The 20755-nt window shown below is 37.5% G+C and overlaps 1 protein-coding gene across 11 annotated transcripts in view; it reads left to right on the forward strand.

Annotated features, from left to right (window-relative positions):
- EVI5 (ecotropic viral integration site 5) overlaps nt 1-20755 on the forward strand; it is a 234458-nt gene that overhangs the window by 69886 nt on the left and 143817 nt on the right. For 10 of the 11 annotated variants that reach the window (XM_070786098.1, XM_070786103.1, XM_070786100.1 and 7 more), the window contains exons 3-5: nt 14950-15139; nt 16052-16276; nt 17084-17158. In XM_070786098.1, coding sequence (XP_070642199.1) covers nt 14950-15139; nt 16052-16276; nt 17084-17158 — 490 coding nt within the window. Of the gene's footprint in view, nt 1-3763; nt 4619-14949; nt 15140-16051; nt 16277-17083; nt 17159-20755 lie in introns of those variants that run through there. The other variant, XM_019957044.2, reaches the window with a different exon arrangement.

Here is a 20755-nt window from a genome sequence, read left to right on the forward strand (position 1 = left end):
TTTTTCCTCTCATTAGTTACATTTTTCTGCTTCTTTGTGTGCCTGGTAATATTTGATTAGATGTCTCACATTGTGAATTTTACCTTGTTTGGTTTGGCTGTTTTCCTATAAAGATTCTTAAGCTTTGCCCAAGAATGCAGTTAAGTTACTTAGAAAGAATTTGCTCTTGAATGACTTCATAGGTGGTTCAGTGGTAAGAGAATCCACTTGCCATTGAAGGAGTTGCTGGTTCAGTCCTTGGGTTGGGAAGATCCACTGGAGAAGGAAATAACAACCCACTCCAGTATTCTTGCCTAGGAAATCCCTTGGACAGAAGAGCCTGGTGAGCTACAGCCCATAGAGTTGCAAAAAATTGGACACAACTGAGTGACTGAGCACGCATGAACATGCAGAAGTACACAGCTTAGGGCTATTATTCCCTCCTCCCGAGGCATGACCTTTTTGTGTACTCTACACAGTATGCCTTGAAACAGATTCTTCAGTCTAACCCATGGGGACAGTTACTTTCCTGGCCCTGTGTGAATGGTGGCTTTTATCGCTAGCCTTGGGTACTTTACTTACATACATATGCTGATCAGTACACAGCTGAATACTTAATGGGTACCCTCTGTCAATCTCTGAAGATCTTGTTTGTATACTTACCTTTCTGGTATTCTGTTCCTTGGACTCTAGCTACCTTGGTCTCCTCATGCCCTCAGCTCTATCCATTCAGTTGAGAAAGTTCACTAGGTTCTGTTGATTTTCCCTGCCCAAGCCAGGATCTGGAAACTCAAGACAGGTAAGATGGCAATCATAGGGCTTACTTCACTTATCTCTTGAGTTTCAGTAATAGCTGTCCATTGTTGCCTGTTGTCCAGAGTCTTTTAAGAAAAGAAACATTGTTCTCATATAGTTGATATATCTTGTCCAGTATTTTTTGCTTGTTTCTTGGGAGGGAGTAAATCTCTTATCTGTTACTCTATCATGGCCATAATGAAGTAATTTTTTTTCTTTAAGAGAGTTTTGCATTTTCATTTGGCTGGAAGAAGAAGCTTGAATAAGATTAGAAAAATAGACATATTATTTGATAGTTAGATTTAGAAGTTAATACTATATGTAAATGTATTCTGAATATTAACTCTGCTCAGCTTTAAAATTATTTTATTGCTGAGATAGTTATTGATATTTTTGTTTAAAAATGACTTGTCCTTAGGTTTGGTCTCTTCCTGTTGGTATGGAGATAGAAAATAGAGGCATGAGAGCAATTTCCTGGAAAGAGAATTTTTAAGCTAGAGATTTTGAACCTGGTCCATGTGAACCACAAAAAGAAGACCTAATGTTAGCTCATACAAACTTGGCAATAGAAATTGCCCTCTTCTGATGATCATTTCCTAGAAAGTGCTTTTAAAAGGGATTTCTTTGGCTGTCAGCATTTGATGAGTAAGATGGAAAGCTTGGTGTGCCACATGATGATAACTTCATGTCGGTTTTATGTGTGTGTTGATTTTAACTTTGTGCCCTTTGTTTATTATATTTGAAAGATTTAGAGCAAAGAGTTTTGGTTGAAGTTTTAGGAAGAGAGAGTTTTAATATGTGGTTTGGCAGAGTTTCTTGGATAAGATGAATTTGGAAGAGGGTCATAAATGAGCAGGGCTTTTCTGGTGGCTCAGCAGTAAAGAATTCTGCAGTGCTTCAGATGAGGGTTTGATCTTGGATCAGAAAGATCCCCTGGAGGAAATGGCAAACCACTCCAGTATTCTTGCTTGGAAAATCCTATGGACAGAGGAGCATGGCAGGCTACATACAGTCCACAGGGTCTCAAGAGTCAGACACAGCTGAGTGACTGCACCACTACCATCACCAGTATAGAAAATACTATATTAAAAATTGTTGATCCCTGGTCTGGCAGATTCCACATGGGGCAGCTAAGCCCATGTGCCACAACTACTGAAGCCTGAGCACCTTGGAGCCTGTGCTCCTCAACAGTTCAGTTCAGTTCAGTTGCTCAGTCATGTTCCACTCTGTGACCCCATGGACTGCAGCACACCAAAACTCCCTGTCCATCACCAACTCCCAGAGTTTACTCAGACTCATGTCCATCGAGTCGGTGATGCCATCCAACCATCTCATCCTCTGTCATAACCTTCTCCTCCTGCCTTCAATCTTTCCCAGCATCAGGGTCTTTTCCAGTGAGTCAGTTCTTCGCATCAGGTGGCCAAAGTATTGGAGTTTCAGCTTCAGCATCAGTCCTTCCAATGAATATTCAGGACTGATTTCCTTTAGGATGGACTGGTTGGATCTCCTTGCAGTCCAAGGGACTCTCAAGAGTCTTCTCTAACACCACAGTTCAAAAACATCAATTCTTTGGCTCTCAGCTTTCTTTATAGTCCAACTCTCACATCAACTCTCACATCCAAACATGACTACTGGAAAAACCATACGTTTGAGTAGATGGACCTTTGTCAACAAAATAATGCCTTTGCTTTTTAATAGGTTGGTCTAGGTTGGTCATAGATTTGTTGTCTAGGTTGGTCATAGATTTTCTTCCAAGGAGCAAGCATCTTTTAATTTCATGGCTGCAGTCACCATCTGCAGCGATTTGGGAGCCCCCCAAAATAAAGTCTGTCACTGTTTCCATTGTTTCCCCATCTATTTGCCATGATGTGATGGGACCAGATGCCATGATCTTAGTTTTCTGAGTGTTGAGCTTTAAGCCAACTTTTTCACTCTCCTCTTTCACTTTCATCAAGAGGCTCTTTAGTTCTTCACTTTCTGCCGTAAGAGTGGTATCATCTGCATATCTGAGGTTATTGCTGTTTCTCCTGGCAATCTTGATTCCAGCTTGTGCTTCATCCAGTCCAGCATTTCTCATGATATACTCTGCATATAAGTTAAATCCATTACAGTGAGAAACCCATGCACTGCAACTAGAGAACAATACCCATTCCCAGCAACCAGAGAAAGCCCAGGTGCAGTAACGAAGACCTAACACAGTTATAAATAAATAAATTAAAAAAAATTATTGCAAGTGATGTGTGTGTATAAACTTTTCTCCAAGTAATTCATAATTTATTCCAGAGTTCTAGATGCACTTGGCATATGTGTTAACAAATGATAATTGTGAGAGTTGTTTAAAGATGTCTAGAAAAGAGATTTTGACAAATAAGACTTTGAAGAAATAAAGGGAGCACAAGATTTTCACCATTTGTTCTTGTGTTCAGTTCAGTTCAGTCGCTCAGTCGTGTCCGACTCTTTGCGACCCCGTGAATCGCAGCACGCCAGGCCTCCCTGTCCATCACCAACTCCCGGAGTTCACTCAGACTCACATCCATCGAGTCAGTGATGCCATCCAGCCATCTCATCCTCTGTCGTCCCTTTCTCCTCCTGCCCCCAATCCCTCCCAGCATCAGAGTCTTTTCCAATGAGTCAACTCTTCACATGAGGTGGCCAAAGTACTGGAGTTTCAGCTTTAGCATCATTCCTTCCAAAGAAATCCCAGAGCTGATCTCCTTCAGAATGGACTGGTTGGATCTCCTTGCAGTCCAAGGGACTCTCAAGAGTCTTCTCCAACACCACAGTTCAAAAGCATCAATTCTTTGGTGCTCAGCCTTCTTCACAGTCCAACTCTCACATCCATACATGACCACTGGAAAAACCATAGCCTTGACTAGATGAACCTTTGTTGGCAAAGTAATGTCTCTGCTTTTCAATATGTTATCTAGGTTGGTCATAACTTTTCTTCCAAGGAGTAAGCATCTTTTAATTTCATGGCAGCAATCACCATCTGCAGTGATTTTGGAGCCCAAAAAAATAAAGTCTGACACTGTTTCTGCATCTATTTCCCATGAAGTGATGGGACCAGATGCCATGAATTGCTCAAATCTTTTACTTTTTTGAGTTCACGTTTTGAATCTCTGTAAAAAAAATTGGTAAAATTCAGAATCCACGAGAAGGGTTTACGTGTAGAGACTGGGTGAATGCAGCACTCTATTGTTTGTTTTGCCTTAGGAAAACAATCCTGGTGGAAAAACACATCTTGCTGGCTTTAATAAAAAATAAAATGACAAACATTAAAATCTAGCTCTCCTTCCTCTCTTCCGCTCTTCTTTCCACCAATGTATTATGTCTAAGGAGAAATTGCAAGAATAATAGCTTAAATTCTCTATGACCACTTCTGTGGTTTGTAATGTAGATATGTAAGTTATGTATTTAAAGTAAAAATTAGGAGATGCAGCTAGTACTTGTAACAGGGAAGATGCTTTTATTTAGGATTTTTTCTTCTCTTCCCCACATGTAGATGAAACTCTTAGGTTGTTTAACTACTTTTGATTTAGAAAGTATAAAAAAGAGTATTTTAGAAAGTTAAAATTGAAGAAACATAAAAATATCAAAGTCCTATAAAGAAGCTATTTTTCCCTCCCATGGTTTTACTGCAGTAATCACTTTTGAAAATCAGTGCATGTGGCAATCCCAGTAAGATGTGAAAAAACGGTTCAATACAATATCAAAGATCTGTTTGATCAAAGTTAATTATTGATAGCCTTGAGGTTGAAATGGGATAGCTATTTTTTTTTCTATGTTAAATGTGTTTTTCATTTTAAAATTACAAAGACTTTTTGGCAGAGATGAATTCAAGAAGGTAAGGTTCAAGTGTAATAGCAGTGCATTTTAATTAAGCAGGGGAATAATGCTAATTTAAATTTTGAACAGGCCATTATTTGGTTTAAAAATTTGGCATTGCAACCATGTTTGTTTCCTTTTACATCCTGTTACTTAGAGTCAGATTTTACTTTTTAGCAGGTTTGGGGGTGAAATATGAGGACAAGAAAATGGAAAGAGTTCTTCTAAATTAAAGTAAATATATTTTATGTAACATCTAAGTCTACACTGTCAAATATGGAAGCCATTAGCCGTATGTGACAGTTGAGCACCTGAAATGTGACTGGTTTGAATTGTGATGAGCTGTAAAAGTAAAACATACTCCAGATTTTGAAGAGCTGATTTGAAAAAAAAAAAAGAGAGAGAGAGATTGTCAATTAAAAAATTTTTGATTGTGTAGTAAAAATATGTAATGTTTTGACTGTGTTTGATAAAGTAAATTATTAGAATTAAATTGCAATTATTGTTTTATACTTTAAACTTGGCTATTAGAACATTTAAACTTATGTAAGGGGCTGGCATTATATTTCTGTTGGACAGTACTGATCTCAATGATCTAACTTTTACATTTATAATTTTACCACCACAGCATTACCTCAGTTATCTAAGGGTACTGTCTGTAACACAGCCATGTGTATTTAAGGAAGTGGTAAAAAGCTTCTGAACAAAACAAGTATTTTCAAGTCTGTGTTAAAAACATATATTTTTAATCATAGAGTTCTTTAGATCGTCACTCTAACCTCTTATTCTTTTTCTTTTCATAGGGGAATTGTTTTAAATTTTTAATCAGTTGTCTGGTTTCCTGAGGAATTTGATGATGGGATTAATTAAAAGAATTTATTGTACTACTCTTTCTGTTGCAACTTAGCTTCAGTCTGGAATATCTGTAAAAATCAGTCACTAAACCGTCAGTTTCTGATCAGAATATTTGAGATTGGCCTGCAAGACTCATGCATTCACCTTCTCTGAGACCTTATCTTAAAGAAACAAAAGCCAAAGAAAAACCCCCTGTGCTTTCAGAACTAGAGAGATTCTTGTCATTTAGGCTCCTCCCTTCTGAGTTGTCTCTGAGTTGTTGCTTCCTGTGCTAATTCCTTGTCTTTTTTCTTAATTCTCCCTTCTTGCTTCTGAGACATGTATATGCTTGCTGATGTAGATGGGAATGGGTGTGACTCCTCTGTGAGTCAGATATGTATTCTGTTGCTATTGATTTGGAACAGCCTGGTTTTAGACAGCAGGCTGTTGTCTTTCTCCCTGTACTTTCATATCCTGTTTGGTGTAAGGTTACAAGAGTGTTTGAACCCTGTGTTTGAGAAGTTGCTCCTTCTGCAATGAAGTGACAATGTATTTAGCTTTTCAAGTGTTTTTCTCATATAGCAGTATTTTTCCTTAGCTTTCTTAGCTCCTTCCTTAGCTTTTTATAAATTATCTTAACAGTTTACACATTCCCAGCTGGCATGTTGACCTGTTATTTTTGTATCCTGCTCTCTTATTTCTGGTATCCATGGGAAAGCATTATACTCAGTACAACAGGATATTAAAAAAGTTTGTCAAATAATTGCCAAATTTCCATTTGTAGACTTTTCAACTGCTGTACTATTTATTTACATGGATATGTCTCCCAAGTATTTCAAACTCCAAAAACCCAAAAGAAAACCCTTTTTTTTCTCTTCCTTTGTATTTTTTGTAGTATTGTAGAGAACTATTTTCTTTCATGTTTATCAAATATATGCATTGTACATAAGTTACTTTTTTTTCCTCATATGCCCGTCATGAAGTGCACAATGTACTGTTTTCCTCAGATAGGTGGCCCCTTGGTGAGATGAAGGTTCAGTTCTCAGTTGCAAGAATATGGTGAAGATAATCTCTAAAATAAGACCTAAAGACCCAGTTACTCTCTTTGTTGGCACATACCAACAAAGTGTTGTTCTCACTTCAGAGAATTGGAATTGGAAATGCTTTCTCTCTGCCAAGTATCCTAAGCTTCTGCAGTCAAAGAATCTTAGACATTTTCCATCCTTAGTACTGTTGGAAGTCCAGCTGACAATGGGCTTTAGCACCCCGACCTCAGATAATGTGGAACTGTAGCTACTTTGAATGCTACCCTTAGAGCTGGAGGTACAGAAAGTTGGAGTTGTTTAGGTGGAAGACTGCAGATTATATATTTATTCCCCAGTCAGTAGAAATCCAAGCTCTGATGCCTTAGTCTTGCAGCATTCTAGGAGGATGAATAAATTTAGGTCTCTCAGTTATTGTGTAGCCCCAGGCCACACCTGCCTATGGAGAATGCCTTTGATTATCACCTACAACGTTCCTACCAGGCCAGTATACTTTTCCTTTAATTCAATGGATTTCTTCTTGTTTTAGTCATAAGAAAATTATGATGGGATGGGAAGGTAGCTTCCTTTTTTTTTTTTTTTTTTTGCAGTAAATCCTTGCAAGGCAGTGAACCCATGTGCTCTGGGGAAAGGAAGGTAAATGAGTAACTTTTGAATAGACTTCTCACTAGCTCACAGACCTCTGAGTAATGCTGTATTACCACTTTCTCAGGTGCCTGGCTACATAGTCTTAGAAAACTGCTCACATTTTCAGGCAGTATGCCTTTACTACCATGTCAAGAGTATTTTAATTGAAACTAGGTTGCAGCCTGTCTAGGAGTCTTCCTGAGGTGATTAAAAAAAAAAAAAAGAATCACTGCTTTTAGCAAAAATAAATAGAAAAGTATGATTCTAACTACACATTCTGTAAAGTCTACATATTTTAACGAGTATGTAAATTCTTTTCCTACATACCATGATTAAGTAGCTAGTGGAGAGAGACTTGATAGTATCAGCTCAAGTATTACTTCTGGAAAATGTTCTCATTCTCTCAGACAGAAGGACTTCATTATATCCATAGCATTGAAAAAAATTCTAAAGTTTTTACTTGGAAAATTCTAAATTTTGATAGAATGACCAACAAATTTGAAAAAAGAGAAAGTAGTGTTTATACCTTCCTTTGTTTACAAAATAGATACACTTAATATATCAAAAATAGTCACTGTTTTTGTGATCATGTTATAATCATGGTTTTAAAAAAAGTTCTGAAGGGCTTTCAGTAATATAAAGCAGTAGTTTCTCACCTAATTCTTACTATCCCTAATGTCATTAGCCAGAGATAATATTTTTAATAAATTTTTATGAAAGTGAAAAGTGAAAGTGTCAGTTGCTCAGTACTGTCTGATTCTTTGCATCCCCAAGCACTGTAGCCCGCCAGGCTCCTCTGTCCATGAAATTTTTCAGAAAAGAATACTGGAGTGAGTAGCCATTCCCTTCTCTAGGGGATCTTCCCAACTCAGGGATCTAACCCAGGTCTCCTGCACTGCAGGTGGATTCTTTACCTTCTGAGCCACCATTCAGTTCAGTTCAGTCGCTCAGTTGTGTCTGACTCTGGGACCCCATGGACTGCAGCACGCCAGGCCTCCCTGTCCATCACCAACTCCCAGAGTTTACTCAAATTCATGTCCATCAAATTGGTGATGCCATCCAACCATCTCATCTTCTGTTGTCCCGTTCTCCTCCCACCTTCAGTCTTTTCCAGCATCAGGGTCTTTTCTAATGAGTCAGTTCTTCACATCAGGTGGCCAAAGTATTGGAGTTTCAGCTTCAATATCACTCCTTCCAATGAATATTCAGGACTGCTTTCTTTTAGGCTGAACTGGTTGGATCTCCTTGCAGTCCAAGGGACTCTCAAGAGTCTTCTCCAACACCACAGTTCAAAAGCATCAATTCTTTAGTGCTCACTTTCTTTATAGTCCAATTCTCACATCCATACATGACTACTGGAAAAACCATAGCTTCGACCTGATGGACCTTTGTTGGCAAAGTAATGTCTCTGCTTTTCAATATGCTGTCTAGGTTGGTCATAACTTTCCTTCCAAGGAGTAAGCATCTTTTAATTTCATGGCTGCAGTCACCATCTGCAGTGATTTTGGAGCCCAGAAAAATAAAGTCAGGCATTGTTTCCACTGTTTCCCCATCTATTTGCCATGAAGTGATGGGACCAGATGCCATGATCTTAATTTTCTGAATGTTGAGGTTTAAGCCAACTTTTTCACTCTCTTCTTTCACTTTCATCAAGAGGCTCTTTAGTTCTTCACTTAGTGCCATAAGGGTGGTGTCATCTGAATATCTGAGGTTATTGATATTTCTCCCGGCAATCTTGATTCCAGCTTGTGCTTCTTCCAGCCCAGCATTTCTCATGATGTATTCTGAATAGAAATTAAATAAGCAGGGTGACAATATACAGCCTTGACATACTCCTTTTCCTATTTGGAACCATTCTGTTGTTCCATGTCCAGTTCTAACTGTTGCTTCCTGACCTGTATACAGATTTCTTAAGAGGCAGGTCAGGTGGTCTAGTATTCCCATCTCTTGAAGAATTCTCCACAGTTTGTTGTGGTCACACAAAGGCTTTGGTGTAGTCAATAAAGCAGAAGTAGATATTTTTCTGGAACTCCCTTGCTTTTTTGATGATCCAACAGATGTTGACAGTTTGATCTCTGGTTCCTCTGCCTTTTCTAAATCCGGCTTGAACATCTGGAAGTTCATGGTTCATGTACTGTTGAAGCCTGCCTTGGAGAATTTTCAGCATTACTTTGCTAGCATGTGAGATGAGTGCAATCGTGTGGTAGTTTGAGCATTCTTTGGCATTGTCTTTCTTTGGGATTGGAATGAAAACTGACATTTTCCAGTCCTGTGGCCATTGCTTAGTTTTCCAAATTTCCAAAGTGCAGCACTTCGACAGCATCGTCTTTTAGGATTTGAAATAGCTGAACTGGAATTCCATCACCTCCACTAGCTTTGTTTGTAGTGATGCTTCCTAAGACCCACTTGACTTTGCATTCCAGAATGTCTGGCTCTAGGTTGGTTGATATATAATTTGCAAGAGAGAAATGCACAGTTCTTAAGTGTACAGTTTGAGCTTTAACAGATACAAACACCTAACAGATATATACACCTGTGTATAACCCCCACACCCATTAAGATGTAGACAGTTTTTTTCATCTTAGAAATTTATTTGTGCCCCTTTTAGCAACTCCTCCACCAGAAACTTTTCTTCTGATATTTATTGCTGTGGGTATATTTTGCTTATTCTTTTTGGTGAGGCTATAATTCATATACTGTGCAGTTCACCCATATGAAGTGTGTAATTCAGTGGTTTTTTATGTATTTACAGAGTTTTGCAGTCATCACCACAATCATTTTTAGAACATTTTCATCACCCCCCCAAAGAAACTATATCCATTAGCAGCAACTGTCCATCCCTCCTTGTTCCCCTTACTCCCACTCCAGTCCTCAGCAACAGCTTATCTACTTTCTGAATTCTAGGTATTGAATATAAATTGAGTCATAAAACATGTTTCCTTTTGTGACTGGCTTCTTTCACTTAGCATGTTTTCAAGGTTCCATGTTCCAGCATCCATGTTGTAACCTGTATCTCTGCTTCATTTTTTTTCAAGACTGAATGATACTATACCTTATGGATATACCAGTGTTTTTATCCATCCAGTACTTGATGGATATTTGGATTGTTTCCACTCTAGCTATTATGAATAATATTGCCATGAACACTTGTTATGTAGGTTTTGTGTGGACACAGATTTTCATTTCTCTTTAATATATACCTGGGAGTGGAATGGCTGGTTTGTGTGGTAATTCAATGTTTAACCATTTAAGAAATTGCCAGACTTCTTTTCTGCAGTGATTTTACTATTTTATATTCCCATCAGTGTGTCTGAGGGTTCCTATGTCTCCATATCTTCACCAACACTTGTTGTTGTCTTTTTCATTATAGCCATACTATAATGCCGTACTGTGAAGTAGTGTGTTGTTATGTTTTGATTGGCATTTCCCTAATCATTAGTGATGTCGAGCATCTTTCTGTGTGTTTATTGGCCAATTATATATATTTGTGGAGAATTATCTGTTCTTATTCTGTGCCCATTTTTTAATTGGTTTATCTTTTTAGTATTGAGTTGTGTAAGGGTTATTTATATATTCTAGATAGAAATCTTATGGATTGTGCATAGTTTTTCCCATTCTGTGCGTTTTCTTTTTACTTTCTTAATGGCATCCAGTGAGATACAGAACATCTAAAATTTTGATGAGTCCAGTTTAAATATATTCTTTATTTTACCTGTGCTTTTGGTGTCATATTTAGAAAGGCTTTTCTTCTGTAGTATATGTGTTCTTGAACTTCTTGTAAGTGGAATCAAGTAGTATGTTCTCTTTTGCATCAGGGTTCTTTCACCTGGTGGGCTCCATACAGTCCATGGGGTTGCAAAGAGTTGGAAAGGACTGAGCAAGTAACACTGTTCTTCACTTCTTTCACCTAATGTTTATAAGATTAATGTTATGTATCAGCAGCAGTTTGTGTCTGAGTGATGTTGCAGTGAATAAATGTATCACAATTTGACCATTTATTTTTCTGGATATATGGGTTGTTTCTGGACTTTATGAATAAAGCTTTTCTGAACTTTAAATTGTAAGTCTTTTTGTGGATGTAGGTTTTCATTTTTCTTACTGTTGTATAAAAAGGTATTCAACTTCATAAAGAATTGCCAAATAGTCTTCATAGTGGTTGAACTCTTACGTACTACTGACATGGATATATTAAAGTCACAATTGGTCTCATCTTTGGCAGCACTTAGTATGGCCAGTCTTTAAAATTGTAGCCATGCTGATTGTATACATAGTATGGTTTTAACTTGGGTTTCTTTGGTGACTAAGGATGTTGAATGTTTTTAAGTTGCTTATTAGCCACTTGACTATTTTGTTTTGGAAGGTGTCAGTTTAAATCTCTTACTCATTTTTAAAAATGTGTTGTTTGCCTTCTTAATTATCAACTGTAAATGTTCTTCCTGTATTCTGGATGCCAGTCTTTTGTCAGATGCATATGTTAAGGATATTTTTTTTTTTTCAGTTTGTGGCTTACCTTTTCATTTTCTTAAATGTAGAGCTTTTAAAATTTGAAATGCAATTTAGTATTTTTTAGTCAATTTTTTTCTTTTATGGTTAATGTTTGTTTGTGTCCCATTAATAAATTTTGCCTATTCCAAGGTTGTGAAGACTTTTTCCTGTTTTCTTCAAGATGTTTTATAGTTTTAGTTTTTATATTCAAGTCTGTTGTCCATTTTGAGTCTTTTTTTTTTATTTTTTGGTATTATGTGAATTAAGGTAGGGATAATATCTTTAAATAATGTAATGTGTGTACTTGGAATCTTTCATTTGTAATGTTTTTCAAAGTTTTGTATATTTATAGTACTTATTGCATTGTCCTCTGAAGATGAACTGCTTAACTCTCTTCTCTAATCCACCCATGAATTCATTTGGTTTTCCTGCTTATCCTAAAAGTTATAACATGGAGATCTCTGAGACCTTTCTGACTGTTAAAAAATAAACAAAACACCCTTGTTTTTAGGTACTTTTTCATTTATGCTTTCATTATATCTCAGATTTCTGTTTAGCTTAAGAAACACCAGTATTTCCTTTTTAACTGCATGTCTGTATTAATGGTAGTGGTGCAATTTAATTATTTGTCATATAGTGAAGTGAAGTCGCCCAGCTGTGTCCGATTCTTTGCGACCCCATGGAATGTAGCCCACCAGGCTTCTCCATCCATGGAATTTTCTAGGCAAGAGTGCTGGAGTGGGTTGCCATTTCCTTCTCCAGGGGATCTTCCCGACCCAGGGATCAAATCTGGGTCTCCCACATTGCAGGCAGACACTTTACTGTCTGAGCCATCAGGGAATCCTAAAAAAGTGAAAGTCACTCAGTCGTGTCAGACTCGTTGTGACCCCATGGACTATACAGTCCATGGAATTCTCCAGGCCAGAATACTGGAGTGGGTAGCCTTTCCCTTCTCCAGGGGATCTTCCCAACCCAGGGATCAAACCCAGGTCTCCTGCACTGCAGGAGTATTCTTTACCAGCTGAGCCACAAGGGAAGTTAGCAAGCATTCAATGAATAATTAAGTGAAATGAACTTGGATTCAGGTTATTTCTGTAAAGTTTGTTTCTGTATTCCATTTATAAATCTTGAGGTTTAGAATCATACATAAAATTACTTGTATACATACACTTATTTTTTCATAAGTTATATTGTGGACTTATTAAAATAATATCTATGGAAAAAACAGTATTTAAAGCAAAACTTTATCATTAATTAGTTTTTTTTCTAATAAAGACTATTTATAGCAAATAATTGACCCTGAATTTAGCTGTTTTATAAATTTTTCTATTTCTGGCAATATTTGGGACATTTTATTTCATTTACTGTTGCCATGAAAAAAATGTATTAAATTATGCCATGAATAAGGAAAGTGTTTTAGTTTATATTATTGTGTTATTGAGTTTGATCATCTCGTATTTGAAGTTTTTTTTCTTTAATATGGGGGTTTGAGTTTTATTTCAGTTCTGTCAGTTTTCAGTGTATTTTGTTTTGAGCTAAATACAAAGACAATATAAAGGGATATAAAGGTGAGTAAGACATAAATGTGGCTTGCAAAGGATTTTTTATAGTCTTCTAAATATAATTTGACTCATGTTTATTAGTTTTTATACATCATAAATTAATATTGGGAGCATTTTTTGTCTAAGCAGATGATTTTCTGAAGGAGTTACTGGAAGTAAATAGTATCCATGTTAAATAGATGTTTTAGGATCCCATGGCATGTAATTTACATCTTAATAATGATAGAGCCACATTTTCCAGCCTTTTTTTTTTGATAGCCTGTTTACACGTGAAAGAAGTAATGGATTTGATGTTGTATTGAGTTATGGAATGGATCTTTGAAATTATCTTAACCTGTCTTTCTACAGATAAGGAAGAGGCCTTAAGGGCCTTAACAGTGAAGAGGTCTCAATTTAAAAGTGCATGTCCAGTGATAAATGACAGCTGTTAGCTGGCCTGAGTTTCTGGGAGATAGTAGGGTTTATGGAGAGTCAGTGGATTAAAGTCCTTTCTCATTTAAAGGGAGAAGCTTCTACCCTGCTATACCCTGTTTTTCTGGAATATAGGCTAGTTTTGCCCTTTTTATTTTTTAAGAGATCCAGAATTGTAAATACAAATGTATGTTGGAGAAGGAAATGGCAACCCACTCTGATATTTTTGCCTGGAAAATCCCATGCCTAGAGAAGCCTGGTGAGTTGCAGTCTATCAGGTCGCAAAGAGTTGGACATGACTGAGCAACTAACACACACACACACACACTCACACACACACAAATGTATGGGTATATAAACAAATGAAATCTTCTAATTTTAGTTTTAGTAATTGTTTGTTTTTTACACAAAACATTGCTTGAGCCAGACAAAACACTCTTTGTTTGGGCAGATCAGTTATGCCTGGGTGAAGCAAAATTGAAAGAGACAAAGATTTGATTAATTTGTGTGTCTGCCTTACTTTTTTAGTCCTAGACACATTTTAAACATGTTAGGATTAGTTCTTCCATAAAATTAGTTAATACCTCTTCCAAGTACAGTTTGTTTTTTCCTGAAGCGTTCTCAGTGAATTTCTCCCCAGAAGACTTCTTCTAATTTGAATTTTTAGTGGAGATAAAGGGAAATTATGATGGGACTAATAGCACTAAAATATTTAACATAATTTACTTTATCAAATTTTTAAATTGCTATTCTTAGTAGAAAAAATATATAGCAATTAATTTTGTAGATGTCAACCAAATATTTTTAGAATTACGTATATTTTAAAACTATGGCTAAATTGCTGTAGTGAAGCCCTTAAGTATCATCATGTTGTTGCAGGAAGGGGGACCCCTTCCAGGGCCTGAGAGTGGGCTCTTGTCTAACACTCGGAAATGGATTGTCCAAGGAGGTGCATATGCTGGCAAAGCTAGAGGGGCACCTGGGCAGAGAACAGGAGGGTAAGGGAACCCAGGAGGACTGCTCTGCTGTGTGGCTTGCTGTCTCATGTTTTGCGTTGATGAGATTAGTTTCTGGGTTGTTTCTAGCCAATCACTCTCGAAAACGAGTCCTTCCTGGTGGCATACCCATTGCTCAGGCAAGATGGATGTCAGGATCCTGGGAGGTGGTAGGACAGGTGCTGTCTCCTTTTGGCCTTTCCTGAACTCTTCCAATTGGTGGTGGCTTATTAGTTCCATGTTCCTTACTGAGACCTCCTGTGGTCTAACTAACTCATGCAGATAGTTACTATGGTGCCTGGCCTGGGTGGGTGGTTTTAGTCAGTGTGTTTCCTCTAATATTGTCATCTAGTGTCACTGTGAGATCTTGAACAATTTTTAATTATATTTTAGATTGTTAGAGACAGATAGTAAGTCTTTAAGATCTGTAAATGGATCAAGAAGGAACAGTGGCTCCTCCCTGGTGTCAAGTTCATCAGCCTCTAGCAACCTCAGTCACCTTGAAGAAGACTCTTGGATTCTTTGGGGAAGAGTTGTTAATGAATGGGAAGATGTGCGCAAAAAGAAGGAGAAACAAGTTAAGGTATTCATATTCTTTGCTGAAGTTCTTCCTCTTATCCCATCAGGCAGAGACTGATAGAAGATTAAAAAAAAAAAAATTGGATTCTAGTACTTCCCAGTTGCTATGATGAAGAGGTCGCTTTATATGTTTTCTTCAATTGTGCCAATAGAAGTTTTGATTTGCAGCTATCAGCTATTATAAAAGTCTCCTAACTGTAGAAATATAGATTCAGAAATGAAGTGGTGACATCCAAAATCCTTCAGTTATCATTATTTTACTTTTTTTTTTTTTAAAGCATAAAACAGCCCTTTGAAAGATCATGGTTACCATGCTATCTGTCATTCACAGCTCTGCAGATTATCAGTTCCTTAATACCTTGAGAGGCCATACTCTGAGTGAAATGACAGGAATTTATCCACAGCATTGTTGTTCCTCTGATCAGAACACAATACATCAGTATCTTAGCCAAATCTTAGCTTTGGTTAAAAAGTTCCGTAGTCTTATTATACGGAGAAGGCAATGGCACCCCACTCCAGTACTCTTGCCTGGAAAATCGCATGATGGAGGAGCCTGGTAGACTGCAGTCCATGGGGTCGCTAAGAGTCGGACACGACTGAGCGACTTCATTTTCACTTTTCACTTTCATGCATTGGAGAAGGAAATGGCAACCCACTCCAGTGTTCTTGCCTGGAGAATCCCAGGGATGGGGGAGCCTGGTGAGCTGCCGTCTCTGGGGTCGCACAGAGTCGGACACAACTGAAGTGACTTAGCAGTCTTATTATAAAAGTAGCTTTGTGAATTAAAATTTGAGAAAGTAAAAAAAAAAATTTTTTTTTAAAAAGTCATCTGCTCCACTCCAGCTTCCAATCCCCATGGCTTTCAAGGTAGGAAGCCTAAATAAGTCATTTAAACATTTTTATTTTTATTTTTTAGGAACTTGTTCGTAAAGGGATACCCCATCATTTTAGAGCAATAGTTTGGCAACTTTTGTGCAGTGCACAAAGTATGCCAATTAAGGATCAGTATTCAGAACTCCTGAAAATGACCTCACCTTGTGAAAAATTGATCCGAAGGGACATTGCTAGAACTTACCCTGAACACAATTTTTTTAAGGAAAAAGATAGCCTTGGACAGGAAGTTTTGTTTAATGTAATGAAGGTAAGTTCTATTTATTCATTTTGGGGGGGGGGGATGAAATAAATTCTTATGTTGAAATTAAATATTTCTCATAATGAGGTACGAACTCATTCTAGTAATCAGTTGCTTCGGCAATCAATTTGATTTTAGCATAATTTTGACTTTAATTCTGATGTTTAGGTTGCTGTCTGATTTGAAGAACTCTTGGAAAATTCCTTACATTGCTTGGTATTAGTTGAAGTCAAATAACCTATAAATGACTATACATACCATAGAGAAGACCCTTCATGAAAATGAGTAATTCATCTTCTATGAGTTTTACAATCTGGGAGCAGATTTTCTGTTTGCCATGGCCAGCATCACTAAGAGCTCCTCACCCTTGAAAGTCTGTGGCATTGTAATTTTTTCTTCAATGTTGTCTTTTCTATTTTCTATCTGCATAATTCCTTTCCCTTTTAGCTACCCCTGTGAAATTATGATTTCTTGTTAAACCGTATCTATTTTGTCAATGCTTTACCGTCATCCTACTCAAATTTTACTCTATCAGCTACATATTTTTAATGATTTTTAAGCTTTGCCACTTCCCTGAGTACAAATTCCTTTATTTTCTTGTCCTTAAGAGCTGACAGTTCCTAATTCATAAATCATCAAAAGAAAATTTTATGTAGTAAATCATATAGGGTAAGAGCATCTACAGCAAAGGAATCAAGAGCTTCTCTAAAAAATAAATGGTCTTTAACCCACCTTCTCAGTATTTTTAGGCTTTTAGAGAAGGAAAGTATGCTATATCATGATAAAGTATTTTGAACAACATTTTTTACTTTTTAGGCATATTCTTTAGTGGATCGTGAGGTTGGTTACTGTCAAGGAAGTGCTTTTATAGTTGGATTGCTGCTTATGCAGGTAAGTTATATAAGTATTAAAGTTGGAGAATTTAAAAATCATCCTTGTTTTTAGTAAGTGGATTTTGGGTGTTTTTCTCCTAAGCATAATCTAAATAAGAATGTTTAGTTTGCAATTTAAAATATTAAACATGTTGAAAATAACACATAGTAAATATCCTACCACTAAATCAAATTTCGTCTTATCTACACTTGGAATCTTATATGTCTGTATTTAATGAGGAATAGTCTTTTCCCAGCTAAGGAGGACTGATTAAAGTGTTTGTATAGAAATCTTACTTTATGGGACTTCTCTGGTGGGTTTGATCCCTGATTGAACTAAGATTCCCCATACTGTGTAGCAAGGCTACATGCACACACAAATCATAGTTACGATATACAATGTCTTTGGAAGTTTATAGAGTACTTTTATTTGTCACAGAACTGAGGGCTTGTTACACCTCTCTTATTATAGGCTCAAAAATACAGGTGCTCAGTCACTTCTGCTGCCTTAAGGATAAGCATGTTTCCATTGGCAGTGGCTTATATTGGGTGGGGTGTTTTTGGAAGTCAATGACAGGACATAGCTTTGACAGGAAATAGCATGTGGTATTATCTATTCAGCATTATTGAAAAATTTTTTAAAAGTCTATCTGTATTAAGTCTCAGATTGAAATATAACTTGAAAAGAAACCTTGGAGATAACTTTTGAGTCATATAGGCTTGTTTTTGCAACTCAGTTTTACACTGAGTTCTGTAATCTTGGGCTAGATTATTTTAACATCCTTTTCATAGCCATAATTAGGTACTACTTCTACTTTTAGATTCATTATGAGGGTTATATAAGATATTATATGTAATAGGCTAGCATGGTGTTTGACACATGGTAGACATGCATAAAAGTTCCGTGACTTGCCCAAGGTCACATATCTTGGTAGATAAGAGCAGTGTAGGAATCAGAAACTGTGTTTCTCCACTGTTACTGTTGTTCAGTCACTCAGTAGTGTTGAAATCTTTGTGACTATATGGTCTGCAGCATGCCAGGCTTCCCTGTCCTTCAGCAACTTCTGGAGCTTGCTCAAACTCATGTCCATTGAGTCAGTGATGCCATCCAACCATCTCATGCTCTGTTGTCCCCTTCTTCCTCCTGCCTTCAATCTTTCCCAGCATCAGGGTCTTTTCTAATGAGTCAGTTCTTCACATCAGGTGGCCAAAGTATTGGAGTTTCAGCTTTAGCATCAGTCCTTCCAATGAATATTCAGGACTGATTTCCTTTAGGATGGACTGGTTGGATCTCCTTGCAGTCCAAGGGGACTCTCTCAAGAGTCTTCTCCAACACCATAGTTCAAAAGCATCAATTCTTTGGCACTCAGCTTTCTTTATAGTCTAACTCTCACATCCATACATGACTACTGGAAAAACCATAGCTTCGACTAGATGGACCTTTGTTGCCAAAGTAATGTTGCTGCTTTTTAGTGTGCTAAGTTTGTCATAATTTTTCTTCCAAGGAGCAAGCATCTTTAATTTCATGGCTGCAGTCACCATATGCAGTGATTTTGGAGCCCAAAAAAATAAAGTCTGCCACTGTTTCCACTGTTTCCCCATCTATTTGCCATGACGTGATGGGACCAGATGCCACGGTCTTCATTTTTGGAATGTTGAGTTTTAAGCCAGCTTTTTCACTCTCCTCTTTGACCTTCATCAAGAGGCTCTTTAGTTCCTCTTCACTTCTGCAAAAGGGTGGTGGCCTCTGCATATCTGGGGTTGTTGATATTTTTCCTGGTAATCTTAATTTCAGCTTGTGCTTCATCCAGCCTGGCATTTCACATGATGTGCTCTGCATATAAGTTAAATAAGCAGGGTGACAGTATATATCCTTTCCCAATTTTGAACTAGTCCGCTGTGCCATGTCTGGTTCTAACTGTTGCTTCTTAACTGCATACAGGTTTCTCGGGAGGCAGATAAGGTGGTCTGATATTCCCATCCCTTGAAGAATTTTCCATGGTTTGTTGTGATCCACACGGTCAAAGGCTTTAGCCTTTAGTCAGTGAAGCAGAAGTTGATGTTTTTCTGAAATTCTCTTGCTTTTTCTATAATCCAACAGATGTTGGCAATTTGATCTCTGGTTCTTCTGCCTTTTCTAAATGCAGCTTGAACATCTGGGAGTTCTCGGTTCTCATGCTGTTGAAGTGGAGAATTTTCAGCGTTATGTTACTAGCATGTGAGATGAGTGTAATTGTGCGGTAGTTTGAGCATTCTTTGGCATTGCCTTTCTTTGGGATTGAAATGAAAACTGACCTTTTCCAGTCCTGTGGCCACTGCTGAGTTTTCCAAATTTGCTGGCATATTAAGTGCAGTGCTTTAACAACATCTTTTTTTAGGATTTGAAATAGCTCAACTGGAATTCCATCACCTCCACTAGCTTTGTTGTAGTGATGCTTCCTAAGGTCCATTTGACTTCATACTCCAAGATTTCTGGCTCTAGATGAGTGATCACACCATCGTGATTATCTGGATTATTAAGATCTTTTTTGTATAGTTCTTCTGTGTATTCATGCCACCTCTTCTTAATATCTTCTGCTTGTGTTAGGTCCTTACCGTTTCTTTCCTTTATTGTGCCCATCTTTGCATGAGATGTTCCCTTGGTATCTCTGATTTTCTTGAAGAGATTTCTAGTCTTTCCCATTCTATTGTTTTCCTCTATTTTTTTTGCATCCATCACTGAGGAAGACTTCCTATCTTTCCTTGCAATTCTATGGAACTCTACATTCAGATGGGTATAGCTTTCCTTTTCTCCTTTGCCTTTAGCTTCTCTTCTTTTCTCAACTATCTGTAAGTCTTCCTCAGACAGCCTTTTTGCATTGCTTTTTCTTGGAGATGGTCTTGATCCCTGTCTCCTGCACAATGTCATGAACCTCCGTCCATAGTTCATCAGGCACTCTGTCTATCAGATCTAATCCCTTGAATCTATTATTCACTTCCACTGTACAATCATAAGGGATTTGATTTAGGTCATACCTGAATGGTCTAGTGGTTTTCCCTACTTTCTTCAATTTAAGTCTGAATTTGGCAATAAGAAGTTCATGATCTGAGCCATAGTCAGCCTCCCATCTTGTTTTTGCTGACTGTGTAGAGCTTCTTCATCTTTGGCTGCAAAGAATGTAATCAATCTGATTTCAGTGTTGACCATCTGGTGATGTCCATGTGTAGAGTCTTCTCTTGTGTTGTTGGAAGAGGGTGTTTGCTATGATCAGTATGTTCTCTTGGCAAAACTCTGTTAGCCGTTGCCCTGGTTCATTTTGTGCTCCAAGGCCAAACTTGCCTGTTACTCCAGGTGTTTCTTGACTTCCTCCTTTTGCATTCCAGTCCCCTATAATGAAAAGGACATCTTTTTTGGGTGTTAGTTCTAGAAGGTCTTGTAGGTCATCATAGAACCGTTTATCTTCAGCTTTTTCAGCATTACTAGCTGGGGCATAGACTTGGATTACTGGGATACTGAATGGTTTTCCCTGAAGACGAAGAGAGATCATTCTGTCATTTTTGAGACTGCACCCAGGTAATGCATTTCGGACTTTTTTGTTGATGACAAGGACCACAACCATTGACAGGAGAATTATGG

This window comes from Bos indicus, chromosome 3, assembly GCF_029378745.1.
Source record: "Bos indicus isolate NIAB-ARS_2022 breed Sahiwal x Tharparkar chromosome 3, NIAB-ARS_B.indTharparkar_mat_pri_1.0, whole genome shotgun sequence".
NCBI classification, from domain to species: Eukaryota; Metazoa; Chordata; class Mammalia; order Artiodactyla; family Bovidae; genus Bos; species Bos indicus.